Source organism: Cryptomeria japonica, chromosome 3, assembly GCF_030272615.1.
Source record: "Cryptomeria japonica chromosome 3, Sugi_1.0, whole genome shotgun sequence".
Classification (NCBI taxonomy): Eukaryota; Viridiplantae; Streptophyta; class Pinopsida; order Cupressales; family Cupressaceae; genus Cryptomeria; species Cryptomeria japonica.
Genome location: NC_081407.1, coordinates 208,369,180 through 208,388,241, shown reverse-complemented (window position 1 = coordinate 208,388,241; position 19,062 = coordinate 208,369,180). Strand labels below are relative to the sequence as shown.

The 19,062-nt window shown below is 39.4% G+C and overlaps 2 protein-coding genes across 8 annotated transcripts in view; one reads left to right on the top strand and one right to left on the bottom strand.

Annotated features, from left to right (window-relative positions):
• Positions 1-1,458: 1,458 nt before the first annotated feature.
• The window catches only part of LOC131048267 (uncharacterized), a 160,539-nt gene continuing 142,935 nt past the window's right edge, over positions 1,459-19,062 (bottom strand). For 4 of the 6 annotated variants that reach the window (XM_059218177.1, XM_059218176.1, XM_059218175.1 and 1 more), the window contains one exon: positions 1,459-1,706. In XM_059218177.1, the coding sequence (XP_059074160.1) occupies positions 1,624-1,706 (83 nt within the window). In that variant the 3' untranslated portion in view covers positions 1,459-1,623. Of the gene's footprint in view, positions 1,707-2,519; positions 2,555-19,062 lie in introns of all 6 variants that reach the window. The other 2 variants (XM_057982165.2, XR_009371953.1) reach the window with 2 other exon arrangements.
• LOC131874597 (uncharacterized) lies at positions 8,499-11,894 on the top strand. Of its 2 annotated transcripts, XM_059218174.1 has the most exons (5): positions 8,499-8,638; positions 8,880-10,216; positions 10,325-10,660; positions 10,794-10,866; positions 10,969-11,894. In XM_059218174.1, exons 2-5 carry the CDS (start codon positions 8,882-8,884, stop codon positions 11,496-11,498), a joined length of 2,274 nt encoding a protein of 757 aa, XP_059074157.1. In that variant the 5' UTR covers positions 8,499-8,638; positions 8,880-8,881; the 3' UTR covers positions 11,499-11,894. The 2 variants fall into 2 exon arrangements, with proteins under 2 accessions (XP_059074157.1, XP_059074156.1); XM_059218173.1 differs by having other exon boundaries at positions 8,499-10,216.

Genomic DNA, 19,062 nt, shown 5'->3' with positions numbered 1-19,062 from the left:
CTTTTCCTTTCCTTTCTGATGAAGTAGGCAGTGTCAAATTTCAAGCACCGAGCGAAAAGTTATGACCCTGCCAAGTTGAGATCATGGGGTCACCACACAAATGAACTAGAATGTACACACATTGGCACAACACTCTTTGAAGAGCAAGAGGGTTCTTTTATCTTTAAGTTTGTGCCATTGGTTGCAATTAATGGGCCTGGTAAGCAAGAATATTCGTGGGAGCAATAAAAGGCTAGACACTTGTCATCGTAGCACTTCTAAGCGAAAGAGAAAATAAAGCATTCTAAGTTTTCACCTTAATTCTAAGTTGCAACCATTTTCTTTGTGTCAAGCCACATCTTGCTTGAGTGCAATCATGATTTTGTTAGATGGTTACAATGAGCTCATCGTAGAGACATGACAAGTGTGCCAGCGACACTTCTATTACCTATAGATCAACATCATGCCGAGTGGAGCAAAGGCTATATATAGCTATTTTTCATTTGCAAAAGGGGTTTGAAGGTTCATTTTTACCAATTTCAAGAATAGTTCGTAGTGGTACTAATAGACATAGTTGCAAAATCATTTTCAAATCTATAGAACCTTAACAGATGCCCCTCACAAGTAGGATTTAAATATTTTAGACTGTCAAAATCACCTTTGTAATTTGTTCTCTCCAACAATGAATTGGATGTGGTTCTTTGTGTTTAGTACTTCAAAGTTGTTTGTTTATCACTATTTCTAGTCATGCTTTTGTAATTTCTAACCTAGTTATATATCATGATTTTAAACCATGCATGTGCTCTTTTGAAATTTATATAATTGTTTATCATTATGAGTTACATCATGCATAAATGAAAGTGAACCTAGTCAAAATTCAGGCATATGAATTTAGGATAAGTTTACAACTTTATTTCTTCTAGCACATTTCTATCCCTTTTCACCCCCTCCAAAACCAAAGAGTCAACTTTTAAAACCCTGGAGTTCTTTCATAGGCAACAATACCACATTTGTGAAACTTTCGAACAACCCTCTTAAACATCAAATTCAAAGATCAAAAAACTCTAATTACAAATAATTAAATTTATTATCAACAGATTTGTTAACACAAACGTCAACTGTAACCCTAATAATAACCCTAAGCCTAACTCTCACCCTAACCCTAGCCTAAACCTAAATCTACCATAAACACTACTACTTACCCTAATCATAACCTTAATGCTAATTATTAATAATTAAATTAATTATCAAAATAAATGTAGATTATTAGTATTGTAAAGTTAAATTAAAACAAAATTAAATTTATTAAAGTGAGATAAATTTTAATTTATTGAAGTTAAAATATTAAATACATTATTAAAATTAAGTTATTTAAATAATTTTAAGTTAGAAAAAATAATTTAAATATTTATTTTAATTGATAAAAAGAACAATTACTTTTATATAAAATTATTAGTGATTATTTTGTGGGATGTTTATTATATCATATGTAATAAATAAAAATCAAACTTCAAATAACAATTAATTTTACAAAATAATTTTGAACAATATTTATAATCTTCTAAATTACAAATCACATATATTGATCAAAACATTCATATAAACATTATAATGATTTTATAAATTATATTCCACTCTAACAAATCAAGATTGAATTATATCTTGAACATCGTTCTCTTTAAAGCGCAAAACTTCGGCACAGAATTCGCACCTTACTTCTATATGCCCTGAAAGAAAAGGAAAAATAATGACATTAGATTAAAAGTAATACATTATAAAAAGATTGCTTCAGTAGCTTAAATAATGAGCCTTGTTTATATGCTATTTTTTTTTCTCTTCTATTAGATCTTTCTTTCTAATATTTTTTGGTTTTGTCATTTTACCATTCCCGCTTGCTATGTAATAGGGTTGGAACTGCAATTTCTCATTTTAAAGTACCAAAAACAAATCATATATATTGATTACAACATTTATATAACATTTTGAAGATTTTATAAATTGCAATTCACATTCTTACAAATAAAGATTCAAGTATTTTTTGAAAAATCCTCCTCTTTTAAACATGTGAAACATATTTTACATCTATATATCAGAAATAAATAATAATAAATAAATTATGTCAAAAAATACACTATAATGATAATTGTTCTAATATTCTGAATCATAATACCCTCTTAATATCTCTAACTCCCCATATCAATAAATAAAAACCTTAATTTTATTTAAATTATTATAAATATCATTTTTTATCATTCAAAATAACAATATAAATTAGAAATTAAATCCCAAAGAAAAAATAACCGTAAATCATAATCTCTAAATGATCAAACACTTCCAAGAACATGCATAACATTCAAATCAGAGTCAAGTTAATTGTTCAGAATTGAACGGAAATAACCTTCATTCTTTGTATTAATATTATTTAGAATTAGAAGGCAACGAAATAATTCTCCTCATTTTCTCCTTTATGAATTAATCATTATACTAAAATAAAATTATGCAAGTTATAAAAAGATTGTAGCTGCATTTGAAATCCTTACCCAAATGTGTCCAATATATTTTTCAGCTCAACCACCTGTTTTTCACTAAAATCCTTTAATGCACAGAAATGTAGCTGATGCAAACTTTCAAAAGATCTTCATTTTCATACATCATAACCTTCTTGCTTAAATATAAGACAAAATATCTTATCGCCAGAAAATCATACAATCTAGATGTAATTCTCAATTGCATTCTGAAAATAACTGGAAGTTAGTTGATGCCTATCCAATGTTACAAGATATCTTCCTTGAAACAATTACCAGCATACTCGTCATCTCCAAATAATTATGATTTCCATCATTATAACGCTCATCAGTGTCCTTGAAACTTTCAAGCATGGATACCAAGCTGCAAACCTGTAAGTCTCTATCCTAAATGGTCAAGTAATGTTTATAAATTCAAGGCAGCAATCCAACTCTCTCTATATATATAACCCAACTGCTAAAACAATCTTGCCGAAGCCATGAACTCAAACCAAAATCTGCAATTTAGATTAAAACATGTCATGTAAAGCAACATTGCAATGAGGAGTACATGTTAATGATATTTGTTGGTTGTTTCTTGAGCTATTGAACTGCGGCTATGGCCAAGATTGTCGGTTCCAATAAATGTACCAGACCTTAAGTTTAGGTTGAAACAGAGAATTTTATGAGGCACTTAGTACCTTCCCTTGGATGTTCTATCATGTCAAGAGTCCTCTTGTGATTATGGACTTCAACCCTTGTATGTCTAAAGGTTAGTGGGTAGTAAATTATTGTAAATTGTTGTTCTCTGCATGAAAGTGCTCACAAAAATGTAGCACTTGGATAGGTCAATATCATCTCCCTTTTTCTAATTAAATTAGTTGGAGACACGTTCCTTTATTTCTTGTAGCCTAGTATTTTAATAATAATGTTTCAAGTTAGTCCTAATAATTTTATTTTTTAAATATTCTGAAAAGAAAACTTAAATATTATTAATAGTTAGTTGAAGTGATCCATCTAAATGGGACATAACTACACCTTTTGTAATATTTTATTACAATGTTTTTAAATGATCACTTTTGTGGGGGGCAAGGGAAGTTAAAATATTGGTGCCAAAAAAGAATATGAAAGAGGCAATTGCTCATAAGGGATTGTTGTCATTTTATGACCATTTTATGACACCCTTGGTCCGTCAGTGAGAACCGATCAGAGATATGTTCTATGGACCAGCGTTGCCTCAGTTGATCAAAGAGAAAACAATGGAATTATAAAGTGTGAAGCGTTGTCTTGTCAGAAGGAAGTTCCTAAGTTCTCAACCCCGGAACCCCCAGGTTCCCAGGTTTCTAAGTCTTCAATCTCGAATCCCCGAAGTTCCCAAATTCCTAAGTCCTCAACCCTGGAACTCCGGAACCCCCAGGTTCCCAAGTTCCTAAGTCCTCAACCCCGGAACCCCGCAGTTCCCAAGTTCCTAAGTCCTCTTCCCCGGAACTCCAGAACCCCTAGGTTCCCAAGTTCCAAAGTCCTCAACCCCGGAACTCCGGAACCCCCAAGTTCCCAACTTCCTAAGTCTTCCCTTCCCCGGAACTCCGGAACCCCCAGGTTCCCAAGTTCCTAAGTCCTCTTCCCCAAAACTCCGAAACCCCGAAGTTCCCAAGTTTCTAAGTCCTCAAACCCCCCAGAACTCGGGAACCCCAAAGTTCTCAAGTTCCTAAGTCCTCAACCCCCTCGGAACTCAAGAACCCTGAAGTTCCTAAGTCCTCTTCCCTGGAACTCCAGAACCCCAGGGTCCCAAGTTTCTAAGTCTTCCCTTCCCCAGAACTTTGTAACTCCAGAATCCCAAAAATCACCAAGTCCTTGCCTTTCCAAACTTCGGAAATACAGGTTTCCCAAGTCTTCCGACTTCCTTCCAACTTGCAACACTTCCAGATGGTGTGATCAACACTCAAGGCTCTTAATGCTCCGACAAATCTTGCGACTTGTACACTTTCTTTCATGGAGCTACAAGGGTGCATTTAATGATTTTTGCAGGATTTTCATCAGGTGGAGTACAAGGCTATGCTTACTTATGTCATGCCTGCATACTCTGACTTTCGAATGTCAGGCAATCCACCTTCTAGAAGTACCTTTCTTCTTGGGATTGCATTGTCAAGGCATGGTCAAGTTGCTTGCATGTACACAATGTCAGGTGCATGCACTTCCCTGCATTCCCTAACTGACATTTCCCTACACACACAAGGGTCAAGGCTTCTCTTCCTTGACCAATGGTCTTCCTATGCGACCAATTTTCTATATAAAGGTTGTTAAGCCTCATTGTAAAGGGTTCTCTCCTTGCTGGTTTGAGCTATTCTATGCTCTTTCACTTCTCTTGAAGACTTGTATTTATCTTGCAATTATGCAACTGTAAGTTTGGCCATTGGCCTTATAATGAATTGAAATCATCAATCTTGCCTTACTTCAACTTATCTAGGTTGTGTATGTGTTTTTACCTTCATTGTAAGTGTATGTTGTGGCTTTCTTTCGCATATATGTTGTGTTAACCCGTTTTCTGAGTGTGACTTGTGGAAAACCTTCTCCCCTCTTGACATTCAACAAGTTCTAACCTCCATACATGAATTGAGGTCATTCATGCAGCTGAAGTTTGTGCATCTCCTGTGTATTTCAGTTGATTCTTCGTGCCATTTCGGGTGGGGAGAGAAACATCTTTTATCTTGGTGCATTACCTCTTTTCATTTTAAGCATTTCTCTCTTCCCTTTTCCTCTGCAAGCTGTTAGGATAGGTTTAGAAGTAAGATTTGGAGTGTTGAGTTGGTTCAACCCCTGCACTTGGATTGAGAAGGAAGTCGGCCTTCTCCGGAGATTCAACCCCCTTGCGCAAGGTCCCACACTTCAGGGTTGTTTCTATGTTTCACAAGGTTGCTGAGTTGATAACTCAGCAAGGGTGAAAGCTTTTGTGACAACAGTTTTTGGCACGTCTAGTGGGACAAGTTCTTTGCCAAGTTGAAGATTGGTGCTTTCTTCAGTACACTCAGCCTTCAAGAGGCGCGTTTCAAGCACCCGGCGACTTTGTGGTTCAATCAGTTTGGTGACCTTGCTGGTATGTGTCGAGCTCGCTGATTAGGGCAAACCTGTTACTCTTATTTGCAAGGATATTATGAGCAATGCCCTTTTCCCCTTCCATTTCATGAATATGCAATTTATTATCTGCCTCCTTGCCAACAACATCAAACTAGGACTACTCCTAGTTTCGACCCAAGAAGCTCCACTTCAATAGCGGGTGGGTACTTTCCTAGTGCTTTCCACCCACCCACCCCTGCTCAACCTTCTTGGCATCCATCATATGTTTATCAACAACCCCAAGATGCCTCTTTGGCTCCCATTCAACATCCACATCCTTGCAGCCAGCATCACAATGTGAAAAGTTTAGAGGACCTCAACATCAAAAGTATAATGCAAAGCTTCCAGGAACAACTCAAGACCATCGACCTAGAGCAAGAGAGCTACCTAAAACAGGCACAACTTGCTCATCAAGCCCAACTCCAGCGACAACATGAAGAGGTACAGAAACAACAACATGAGCAATTCCTCACAGAGCAGGTTGTTGTCCATGAGGAACAAATTAGACAATTAGCAGCTCGAGAGACAGGAAGAAAGGTCTGTCCCTAAGGTGCCCATGTTTGAAATTCCAGGTTTCAGACAGCGGGCATCCTCTAAGCCTTTGATTGAGCCTCCAAGATTCAAAATCCCAAAATTTAGAGGTTTCCAATCTACCATTTCACAGAGGCGCCCACCTTAGGGGTCTTCTCCTATGCAAGAAATTCAAATGCCTCAGCTTCCTTTCACCCACTCAACCCTCTTGTCATACTATTTTTCTCTTCAAGGGCGGACCTGTCATATGGAGAGCTGATTGCGCCAGTGAGCGGGGGAAGGGGGAGATGTTGCCTGCCATTTGTGAGCTCTCACACACTTGCAAGGATCAAGCATCAGGCTTGGTTGCATTTAGTGATTAAAGATAATCACTCTCAGGGAGCCTCTATCCAGGCAAAAAATGACATCGAGGAAGAGGATTCTTTCCTCTTATTTGATGAGCTTCCTTTATTCTTTAAGAATGAGGAAGAGGATGTGCCTACAGCTGATGACGTCTCGGATCATCAACAGATGGAAGTCAAGGACGTTGAGGAGCTGCAACATGAGCATGAGACTGAGATGGAGGTGGCGAAACATGGGCACAATTTTTTCCTCGAGGATGAAATAGTTGACATGCATAGGGGTGTCTCTCAACCTATGCATAACATCACAATAGAACCTACGTTCCAAAGGGAGGAGCTTCATACTTCTCCCACTAATCTTCAGGATTGTTGTGATGTGGGGGCATTTCCCAGCACGGAGCGAAGCATGGAGAAGATTGATGAAGATCAATTCTGGGATGAGTTGGACATTTTTTGCTCATCCATCCACATCCGATCATCGTCTCCTCAGCTAGAAGAGTGCCATGAGCAACAACAGCAAGAGATTCACACTTCATCAGATGAGTCATCAATGCTAGCCCCTACCAACCAGCAAGATATCAAGGCAGTTGAGCAAGATAGCGAGTTCAATGTTTTTTGCTTGAACTTAGAATTTTCAAGAGGGTGTCCAATCAAGCATCTAGCTCAGATTGAACTTTGTAGGTCATCCCTTGTCATGCTTACCTCTAAGCATGAAGTTGAGAATCAAGGAGAGCAAGTTCTTTTCACCCATCCACCTTAGGAGGACAACATTCAAACATGGGTGAACTTCATTGTTCTCAAGCTTTAGAAGGCATTCCAACAACTTGTCGGGTGCCTGTCATTTTTCTTTTCCTGGCTGGTTGTCCACAAACATGAAGAGCATCAGAAGTTGGTTAGGAAAGGGAGCAATTTTGATAAGCTAGTCAACGATTTTGTTTAAATTCCTTTCCATATAAAGCAATGTAAATAGTAGATTAGAGGTTGTACTGCTTTCATAAGTGCTTCTGCACCGGTTGCATTCTCCATAAAGGGGTGCATGCTCTAGTTTCCAGTTTCCCTCCAAGTGATGGCACACACATGTTTTGGGTCTTTTCAATGACTCGTTGCCCAATGGATGCTCAAGGCTTCTAGACTTCATGCTTAGCAGGCAAGCATCCCGCAGAGGTCACCAAAAATGTTGTCATTTTATGACACCCTTGGCCCATCAGTGAGGACCGATCAGAGATATGTTCTATGGACCAGTGCTGCCTCAGTTGATCAAAGAGAAAACAATGGAATCATGAAGTGCGAAGTGTTGTCTTGTCAAAAAGAAGTTCCTAAGTCCTCAACCCCGGAACTCCAGAACCCCCAAGCTCCCAAGTCCTCAACCCCGGAACTCCAAAACCCCCAGGTTCCCAAGTTCCTAAGTCCTCAACTCCGGAACTCGGGAACCCCCAGGTTCCCAAGTTTCTAAGTCCTCAACCTCGGAACTCCGGAACCCCTAGGTTCCTGTTGTGACCATTTCACACATCGCCCCATTAAAATGGGGACCCCCTCTTTTTGCTCGGTTTTGCCTGTTTCTCTCTCTACTTTTAGGGTTTTGGGTTAGTGAGTCAGTCGTCTAGATAAGGGTCAAGCCTTAGGGTTTCCATTTTGATAATTTTAAGCCAGGGTCCAGTCCAATTTTGAGAGATTGTTGAGCTTCCTCTCGTAGGATGCAATTTTGAAGTGGGGTAAATTCGTCAGAGGTCGAGTAGGTTGGTCTAGGTTCAGTCAGAATTTTGAATACAAGTCCAAATTTTGCCTAAGTGTTGATGATGGAATTATGGAATTTTGTCTGATTGAATGATTTTGACCATAGTTTTAAAACTCTTTGACTCGCCTCGGACTCGCCACGGACTCGCGAGTCCTTTGGCGAGCCGAGTCGACTCGCCTAGGACTCGCGTGGCGAGTCCAGGCGAGTCCCTGTGAAAGACTCGCGAGTCTTTCGCAAAGACTCGCGCGAGTCTTTCACTCGGACTCACGAGTCTTTCACAGGGACTCGCGGGCCCAGAAAAAACGCGCCCGTGGGGCTTAAAACCAATTTTTTTTTCATTTTTTGACTTCAATTTGGGTTTTTTTTGGCTGGAGCAGGTTAGAAGGGTTTGGAGGAGTAGAGGGAAGAAGGAAAAATCAGCAAGAGAGATCTAGGTAAGGATTTTTCTCCTCCTTTTTTTTTTTCATTTGAATCATTTCATTGTTTTGAAACTGAAAAAAATCTTGAAAAACAAGGGGATATGCTGCCAAATTTTTTTCTATTTTCTTTCCTAAGTTATTTCCTCTTTTTTTTTTCTTGTTTTTGAATGCTATTTTTCCCAAATGATTCATTGTCATTTTTTTTGTTGATTTTCCATAAAACCCTGCTGATTTTTTTTTTTTCATGTTAAATCAGCAATGGCAAGTTCAACTCCAAGGGCAACCCCAAGGTCAGGAAGACAAAGAGATAAAGCTTGGAAATATGGGATTGCAGGAAGCAAAAAGGGGGAGGTCACTTGCACCGAATGCACAAGATGGATGACTGGTGGAATCAATAGATTAAAATACCACCTTGCACAAATACCTGGATATGGTGTGGAGGCATGCTCCAAATCAACTCCTGAAATTATTAGAGAGATGAAGGCCATTCTTGCTGAGAATGATATGCATAAGGAAGAAAGGCAAAAAACAAGAGAAGCCATAGCAGCTGCAATGAATCCCACATTGTCCACTTCGGGTCCCATTGGTCATAGTCGGGGTCGTCAGTCACTTTCATCTTTTGGTGACAATGAGGGTGAGGCTAGTGGCACTCCTGTTAGATCAGACCCTAATTTTTTTGTACCACGCAATGTTCCAGGTGCACAACCTTCACTTGAAGGTACAGGATGGAATAAAGAGAAGCATGAACAAGCACGGATAGCAGCTTCAAACTTTTGGTTTTACAATAATCTATCTTTCAATGCAGCAAACAATGTGTATTGGGAAAGTTTTGTTAATGCATGTACAGTGGCGGGTAAGGGGTTTAAGGCCCCAACAGGTTATGACTTCAGTGGGCCATTGCTAGAGAAAGCTGTGAAAAATACAGAAGGTGTGGTTGATGATCAGAAAAGGTATTGGAAGAGAAAAGGATGCAGCATTTTATCTGATGGATGGACAGATGGACGGAATAGGACTCTTCTCAACTTCTTGGTGGCTTCAAATGGTGCAATGGTATTCATAAAGTCTGTTGATGCCTCAAATGAAATAAAAAATGCAGAGACTTTGTGTAATCTGTTGGATGGTGTGGTTCGGGAAGTTGGAGTTGAGAATGTTGTCCAAATTATCACGGACAACGCAGCTGCATATGTATCTGCAGGTAGAATGCTTATGCAAAGGCATCCTTCGATTACATGGAGTCCTTGTGCTGCACATTGCTTGGACTTGGTGCTAGAGGACATTGGGAAGATTGGATGGGTGAAGAAGGTGGTTGAAGATGCAAAAAGTGTCACCAAATTCATCTACAACCATACTTGGGTGCTTGCTTTGATGAGAAAATACACAAATGGCAAGGACCTTGTGCGACCTGGAGTGACACGATTTGCTAGCCACTTCATCACTTTGCAGAGCATTCTTAGTGCCATTCCTCATCTTAAGCAGATGTTTGTGTCAGATGCTTGGTTGGGGTCTGCATACTCCAAAAGACCTGAAGCAGAGAAGATTGCGACCATTGTTTTTGATGATGGGTTCAATAAAAATGGAGAGGAGTTGACTGCGGTAAGTAACAAACACAAAAGTAAAGTTTATACAATCTTGTCTATTTGCTGATTTTATTTTTTAGGGGTTGATTTTGTATTAATTTAAAATTTGTTTTAATTTTTTTAGGTGACAGAACCTTTGGTGAGGGTTCTTCGTATGGTGGATGGAGAGGGCATGCCAATGGGTTTCATTTATGAGGCCATGGATAGGGCCAAAGAGGCCATTTCACATTACTATCATGGAAATGCAAGAAAATGTGAAATCTTTTGGCGCATCATTGATCGTAGGTGGACAAACCAACTCCACCAACCGATACATGCCTTCGCCTACTTTTTGAACCCGAAATTCTACTTCTCTGATTCATTTAGGGCTGATGAGGAGGTCATGGCAGGTGTTATTACATGCATTGATAAGATGACACCTGATCCTGAGTTGAGAGACAAGGTTCTTGATGAGTTGGAGGTGAGATTTGACATTTGCAATTGCTCTATCTTTATTTATGAATTCGGAAATGTTCATTATTGAATTTGAGTTTGACACTTTGACTATCTAGTATCTATTTCTGAATTTGGAAATGTTCATTCCATTGTTCAAGATCTACAAAAGTGCAGAGGGGAGACTCTTCTCATCACAACTAGCAATTGATAGGAGAGGAAAACAACAACCAGGTAAAACATTTAGTAACTTAGTTCAACAGTGCAAGAAAAAACCTACAAACTTGATTGTTACATTTTTTTCTCAATTCTAATATTTCTAAATGTTTTTTGTAGATTTATGGTGGGAGAATTATGGTGCCGGCACGCCTAATCTTCAAAAGATAGCTATCCGTGTTTTGTCTCAGCCATGCAGTGCTTCTGGGTGTGAACGAAATTGGAGTGTCTTTGAAAGCATTCACACAAAGAAGAGAAATAGATTGTCACAAAAGCGGCTCAATGATCTAGTATTTGTTCGGTACAACCTTCGCCTTCGAGTTAGACAGGTGGAGGGTGTTTCACATGAGGCCATTGACTTGGATGAAATTGATCCATATGGTGATTGGACCATGAATGAACAAAATGATGGTGATGATGTCCTCCTTACCGAAGAAGAAATTGCAGAAATAGAGAGAGGAGCAGCACAAGATGCAGAAGGAGCAAGATTGGATGAAGATGAGGACGAAGATGAGGATGATGATGAGGACTATGACTTTGAAGAAGACTCATCTCACCATTTAGATACCACAACACCCACTGCTACTACTTCTAGCTCAAGGCCTGAAAAATTGAGCTATATTAGGAAAAATACAAAGAGGAAGATGTAGTCTTCTCTTTGGTTTGTTCATTCACATTGCTGTTTTTCACATTTGCAGTTGGACTTGGACATATCATTATATGTAATTTTGTGAACATTTATATACTTATGCTGCCATTATAGTATTATACATTTTAGAGTTGAAACTTGAAACTTGAATATGCTGCCATGAATGATGAAATTTCAAATATTGCGTGTTTGTACTTTGTAGATCATATGACATGTGTAATGTTTCAATTATGGCACTTATGTTCTCTAAATGCATTAATTTCTTTATGTTTTTTTGTAAAACTACGGTTTTTTTTTTTTGCCGAGTCTTTGCCGAGTCTTTCGCGAGTCTTTCACGAGTCCGAGTCCGAGTCCAAAATTTTGGTTTGCCGAGTCCGAGGCGAGTCCGAGATTTTCAACTATGATTTTGACCAAATTTTGATTATTGATTCCGGACATTGGAAAAGTCTTATTGTTGCCTTGTCAAGTGGTTAAAACTCTAAAACTTGATATTTTGGCCTGTGGAGGCAAAATCGCTCCTGTCCCTCAGCCAGGGACCAGGGCGAAAATGATATTTTAGGCATCCTGGTTATTAATTTGTTTCATTTGTCTTGTGCAGGGTCGCCAGGAGATGCATTTGAACGCGAATTGAAATCTTTGAAGATTTTGAGATTTGAAAATGGCGAATTTTTTGGAGTTTTAGGACAAATCGCTCCTGTCCCTCAGTCAGGGACCAGGGCGAAATGTCTTGTCTGAACCATTCTGACTTCATTTTGATCAAGCTAAAGTGTTAAGGACATGATGAAAGGTGAAATCAACATGATGGAGCGTCCAGACTTAGTCATTTGCAACAAAAATTGAACATTTGCCCTCAGGGACAAAAATCGCTCCTGTCCCTCACTGAAGGACCGAAGCTTGTTTCTCAAAATTTCACTGTCCTTGCAGGATCAAGACAATTTTTGGATTGGAAGATATAAAGGAGGGCATGTTCTGTCCATTGAATATAATTTGAAGAAATTCGCAAAAAAGGAAATGTGCCAAAAGGACAAAATCGCTCCTATCCCTCACTGAAGGACCGGAGCTTGAAATCCAAAATTGCCTTGTCCTTGAAAGATTTGAATGATTTCGCGATTTGAGGAAAACAAAAGAAGTACATCTTATCAGTTGAATATAGTACCATAATGAGGAAAATTGGCCCTAGAAGCAAAATCGCTCCTGTCCCTCTGCCAGGGACCAGGGCGAATTTTAGTGATAGCTCCCGTCCCTCTCCAAGGGACCAGAGCGATTTTTCTTATAAGACAAGTTTTGGGCGAAGATCAAGTGAGTGTTAAGTTTGAGGCAAGCAAAGGAGGCATAACGAATCCATTGAAGATAATTTGAAGATTGCAGGACGCCAAGTGAAGCTCATATTGTCCTAGACGCTCCTGTCCCTCTCCAAGGGACCAGAGCGATTTCTTCTTTAGACAAATTTCTCGCCAAGTTGAGACGAATTCCATGTCAAAGGTGAATGAAGGAGAACATAACGAGCCCATTGAAAATAAGTTTGAAGGTTGGCAAAGCACGAATAAACTTATAAGTGAAAGTTCACTCCTGTCCCTCAGCCAAGGACCAGGGCGAAATCAAGGTTATTTAATATTCCCTCCAAGTTTAAATCACTCCAGACTAAGGTACAAGGGGGCAATGATGTTTGGAACGCCTCGAAGAGAAATGAAGTTGCAAAGACCGCAAAATGTGATGAAACTACCCAAGTTCGCTCCTGTCCCTCTCCAAGGGACCAGGGCGAAATAGTCAAATATGCTTAAACTTTGAAGGCCACTTTCGTTTCATACGTTCAAGAAGGAATAAAGGACACCATTTCATGCCTTGAAGACAATTTGATATCAATAGGATGAAGGATTTGCACCATAGACTAAAGTTCGCTCCTGTCCTTCAGTCAAGGACCAGGGCGATATTCATTAAACTAGTCATTTCCTTCAAAAAACGATAGAAAGGCAAGGTCGCACAAGGTCGAAAATGTCTTTGAGAAGATGATAAGCAAGGAACCAAACATCAAAAGGTGACCAACTTGAGGAAAGAAGCAAGTTCGCTCCTGTCCTTCAGTCAGGGACCAGGGCGATATTCATAAAATCAATCATTCTTTCCAAAGATCACATCAAAGCAAAGTTACACAAGGTTGAAAATGTCATTTGAAATGTGATGAACAAGGAGTTAAGGTTAAAAGATGACAAATTTGAGCTAGAATGTCAAGATCGCTCCTATCCCTCACCAAGGAACCAGGGCGATATTCACTCAAAATATTAAATTTGCTTTGTAAAGGACAAGTGAGTATGCGTGGAATGAAAGAATAAAGTTGTTACTTGCCTTGTGATATAAATTAGTGATTAAGGAGGCAAAGACCAAGGAGTAAATGCAAGATCGTTCCTGTCCCTCAGTCAGGGACCAGGGCGATAATGATCTTAAAAGGCATTCATCTACAAAATTGAATAGATCAAGCTCGAGATTCCCAATGTAGATGCCAGTTTCAACGCAGAGGAAGTGATTTTAAACGTAAAGGACGAGAAATTCAAGAGCAAAATGCTAGATCGCTCCTGTCCCTCTCCCAGGGACCAGAGCGATGTGGTTTGTACCCCTTACATCTCCCATATTTTGGTGCTAACATCATGTTCAAATTGTATTAAATGCTAAAATTCGCTAAAATTTGAAATATTCAATTAAAATGGACATTTAATAAGTGCACACAAGACATTTAATTAATTAATTTTGCCTTTAAAAGATCAAATTAATTAATTACAAGGCATTAAATTAATTAATTATTATTTTAAATAAATAAATTGGGGCACTTGGGTTTTATTTTCCATATTTTTAAAAAAGTCGGCCTTGATTTTTATTTAAAATTTGTGCTTATTTTGCCTTATTTCCAAAAGTCGGCCTATGTGCAATTAGAGGGTGAGCGCCTATATATATGAAGATGTGATATCTCATTTCAAACCATCATTTTATCATCCTTTCATTTGCGATTTGGAAGACAAGGAGAAGTGCGAAATTCCATCCAAGGGGAGTGCGCATTTGGTTTGAAGTGAAGCGAATTTGCCATCATCACGTTGAAGATCCCTAAGATTGGTGAAGTTACTAAGGAAGGTGTTCGCTTGAGGAAGATCACGTTGAAATCTTCAAAACTCCAAATTTTGTCTAGACAAATCGCCTTATTTTGCATTTTTAGAGTTAGCTCTCAAGTGAGGTATGGCGAAGATCCCTTGTCTTAATTTTGAATTTTGATCGTCATGGGTTTAAATTTTGAATTTTGAAATTTTGAAATTCCATTAGCTCAATCGAATTTAGGAAATGATAACTCAAAGACTTATCATGAAGTTTCCTAAATTCAATCTCTAATCTAATCTATGTTATACATTGCAAAATCTATTTCTTATTATGAAATGTTGTGTAGGTGTTACAATGGCGACCCCAAAGGCGAGAGCATCCACCAGTCGTCCAGCTCTCATGAAAGAAGATCAAAGGAACGAAGAACTGGAGACCAAGATCGTGTCTAAGTGGAGCAACATTGGAGATACCAACTTGGGCAACTTCAGTACGAAGAATTTTCGAGAGGCCCCTTATATTGGCAAGCCATCACCCGTCGCCAGGAGGATAATTGAAAGTGGCATCATTAAGGCGGCCGGCTTCCCTCCAGCAGTCCAGTGCCATGAGTTGATGATCGAGTGTGCTCGCCATTATGATCCTCAGTCCAGAACGATCGTGTCCAAGGAAGGAGATACTTTTGCTTATCTTTCAGAGGAGGCTGTAAGTGAAGCTCTTCACTTACCAGAACATAAAGATATGATTTATAAAAGCTTAGAAGGAGCCAAGTCCATGTACGAAGATGATCCAGATGCTTGCCTAAGCATCATCAACAAGAATTGGTTACTTAAGAGTCGTCCTCGCCTGAGCAAGATCCGGAACACACCACATAGGATCGATTTCCAAGAGGAGTACAGAGATTTGATAACAATGCTCAACCGAGTCACAGGAGCCCCTCAAGCCTTCTATTTCGAGAAGTGGATGTTCTACTTCATCCAAGTGATAGTTCAGGGAAAAGGAACAATTCATTGGGCTAGAATGATTAGCCATTGCTTGGATGTACAGTTAAGGAGACTGAAGGCTACCAAGTCTTTCCACATGAGTTCATACGTCATATATGCCTTAATCAGGAGCTTTGAATATGCAGGACTACCTCACAGAGGAGTGATTGGAAGAGGACCCGGTGAGGTCAGAGTTTGTGATTCCTATGTCCACTTGCATCATCCACCAGGAAGTAACTACAAGTTAGTTAATGATACCTTCACGATGAACATCACCAGGACGTTGCAAGGCGGGATTCACAATAGGCTATCACAGGATGCACAAGAGCTAGTAAAGAGGTACGGTGCTTGGTTTATCCAATTTCCGAAATTTACTTATATTAGAGTTCATGGATGTCCTTCACCTCCATACATGTTGCTGAGATATCCGACAGACAGAATAGTGTTACTTGAAGTAACTAGACAGTTGGCAGCTTATGCGAAGGCATTCAGACACAGACATGGAAATGGAGTTCCTATACCTATCATATTAGGAAATTCAGTTGAGGTATGTCCTAATGCTCTAGCCATGGATGACGCAGAGAAGGAGTTAGCTTTGTATTCATTTTCATTCTTTGCCTTGAGAGAGAGCTTTGATCCACATGGATATATAGAAGAGACAGTCGGTAGGAAATATAAGCATGAGTTTCAAATAGAAGATTTTATGATGAATCTCTTAGATGATCTTGAAGTGAAAAGAAAGATGCATTCTAGATTGCCTTTGGATTTCATCAGGAAATGCAAGATTTACAGAGTGGCCGACCAAGCTCAGGATAGTGGCAGACATCTCCAATCATCCTATGATCGAGAAAGTAAAACGGTGAAGTTAGATTGGAATGAGCCTAAGGTTGTGGATCTAGATGCTTTGATGGCTCCAGTCTTGTCTTGTACTCGCAGATGGGTTGATGTGCAGCATCAAAAGTTGAGAGAACAGGGCATAGCTATGACTTTCACCTTGGGGGAGAGACCAGTTGAAGGTGGGGCAAGTGTAAGCGAAGGTAATCCTAATCCCAGAAATACAAGTGAAGGCAACCTTCGAAGCGCAAGTGAAGGCAATCTCCATCCTAGAGGCTCGAAGAGGAAAGAAAGACCTGAGAAAAGGGAATCCTCCAAGAAGAAGCAAGAAAGAGGCCAACCGAGATCGTTCATCCGGCACATCTTCTCGACAGGAGAAGAGGACATTTGAGATAGAGGAATCCATGGAATCAATGGTGCAGAATGATAAAGAAGGACAGGCACCTCGAAGGTCACCAGGTGGATCTCTCCAAGATAATGAGTTGCATGAAGATAAAGAAGATAACGAAGTGACATCTCCTCTCAGAAAAGAAGAAACATTGCCCAATGAGATACAGGTTAGAGAAACAAGATCGGCCATCCCAGATTGGTTAAAGGAAAGATTAACGAGGGTAATTGTGATCGAAGACGAGGACAGTGTGATTGATTTAGAGAGCCTTGTTGGAGATTCTCAAAAGATGACAGAGAAGAGAAAAGCCACTAAGATGTCCAAAATGATTAGAGATGAGACTGGATCCAGAATATTGCAGATAGCTACACCGGCCGTGGACAAATATGAAGGTGAGATCCTTGTAGAAGAATATGATGTAGAGACATTTGAACTTGGTCCACTCACAGCCGAGCAGACACTAGATGATGCCACCGATTCATTTGAGGCATTGAAAGATAAGCTTAGGGAAGAAATGGAGAAAAATAGAAAGCTTGAGAGAGAGGTTGGTGCATGGAGAACATACTTCAGCCATCTCAATCAACCTTTGGGACGTCAGGATCCAGCAAGATCACCCGTACAGGCACTTCCCCTTCAATCAATTGGTGAGGCAGAGAGAGTCAGGAGTTTAGTCCAGCTTATGAGCTCATGGATTGACAAATCTCATACAGTCGCCATGGAATTTGCGACAAGGATGATGCAGACCATTCACCGAGCTATTCAGGTTCTTGAGGTCATCCACAACTTGATGATAACTGTAGCTGCTTTTGCTCATTCTAAAGATGTTATCATTCCTGTCTTGCAAGTAATCAGACAAACATCAAGGAAGGTCCTGGCACAGGAAAAGATAATGGATGGAGGACCTCATAGTTTGCTTCAGTGGTCAACCTTACTCCAGATGAAGGAAGTTCTCTTCGAGGACATCAGTTCTAGGTGCAATCATGTTGAGGAGGTTATCCACCCGATCCAGGACAGAGTATTTGAGGTACTGCGTACCATTCTTGGCAGGAGGATCGAAGTTGAGACAGATGTGGATTTGCAGGAATTGGAGGATAAAGTCAAAGTCATCTTTTGCAAGGATGCTAATGTTATCACAGATGAGCAACGGGACCGGATGTTTGCTACCATGCTCCTGATTGAGAAGACTAAGGAACTTGAACCTGGTTGGGACGCTGCTCTTCTCCAGGCATTTGATCAGGTCATCCACTTGGAAGAGAGAATGAAGAATCTTCCCGAGATTCCCATTGCTGAGATCGAAGGAATCGTATCTAGATTCATTGCATATGCTAAAAAGGAACATTGGAAAGGGAATAAGATTCTAGATGAGAGATTGTTATAGATGATGTGGCACCTTAATTGTCATTGGTCTATGTCTCCTAGATTTTCGTGCCAAATTTAATAATTGGCTATGCATTTAATGTTGTGCAATAAAAGGGGGACTTTTTGTAATAAAACCCTAATTAGGGTTTAGGTGTCATAATCTTGGCCTTTGATCTTCTTTTCGATCTGGACCGTTCATTGTAATTGAGGATGCTATATATACCCTCATTTCTTTTCATTTTGGAACTAGAACTAAAAAATTAGAGATTAAGGAGAAATTAGAGAGATTAGAAGCAAGTTGTTTTTGTAGCAAGATTGAGCTTTGAGGGAGGAATTTCAAACAATTGTTGTACATGATGGCTTTGAGATCAATAAAATATTGAAGTTATGGTGTTTTATTGCAATTCTCGTGGTTATCTTCATGGTTGTTCATTTTCTTGAATCATTCTCAATCAAAGTAGTGTGTTAATTCGAAGGACAAAGTGTTGGACTTGATCTTTGGTAGGATTCGCTTTCCAAACCACTAGCTTCTTGCTGATTGTAGGAACGCCTTGCGTGGTCGACTGGAGATATTTGAATCGCTTAAACCTTCAATCGTTGTTGTATCTTGGATATGTACCTTCGTGGTAGTGTCCTTGATACTTGATGTATTGAAAAATCATTTGTTACCTTAGAAGATCGCATCAATTTCAATTGAGTTGTTAATTTATGGCAATATTGAAGTTGGTAGAATCTTGCCAAGTCTCGTCTACATGGAGTCATTCTTAGGGTTAGACTAGATTAGATCTCTTGCAAACCCTGCCCTTTGATATTTTTGAGAGCTTGTTTAGTTTAGAAAATTCTTCGGAAACATAAGGCCCCTTGATGACACAGCAATCACAACGACCACTGGTGCTTATCCACACGTAGAGACCCTACTTACAAGAACA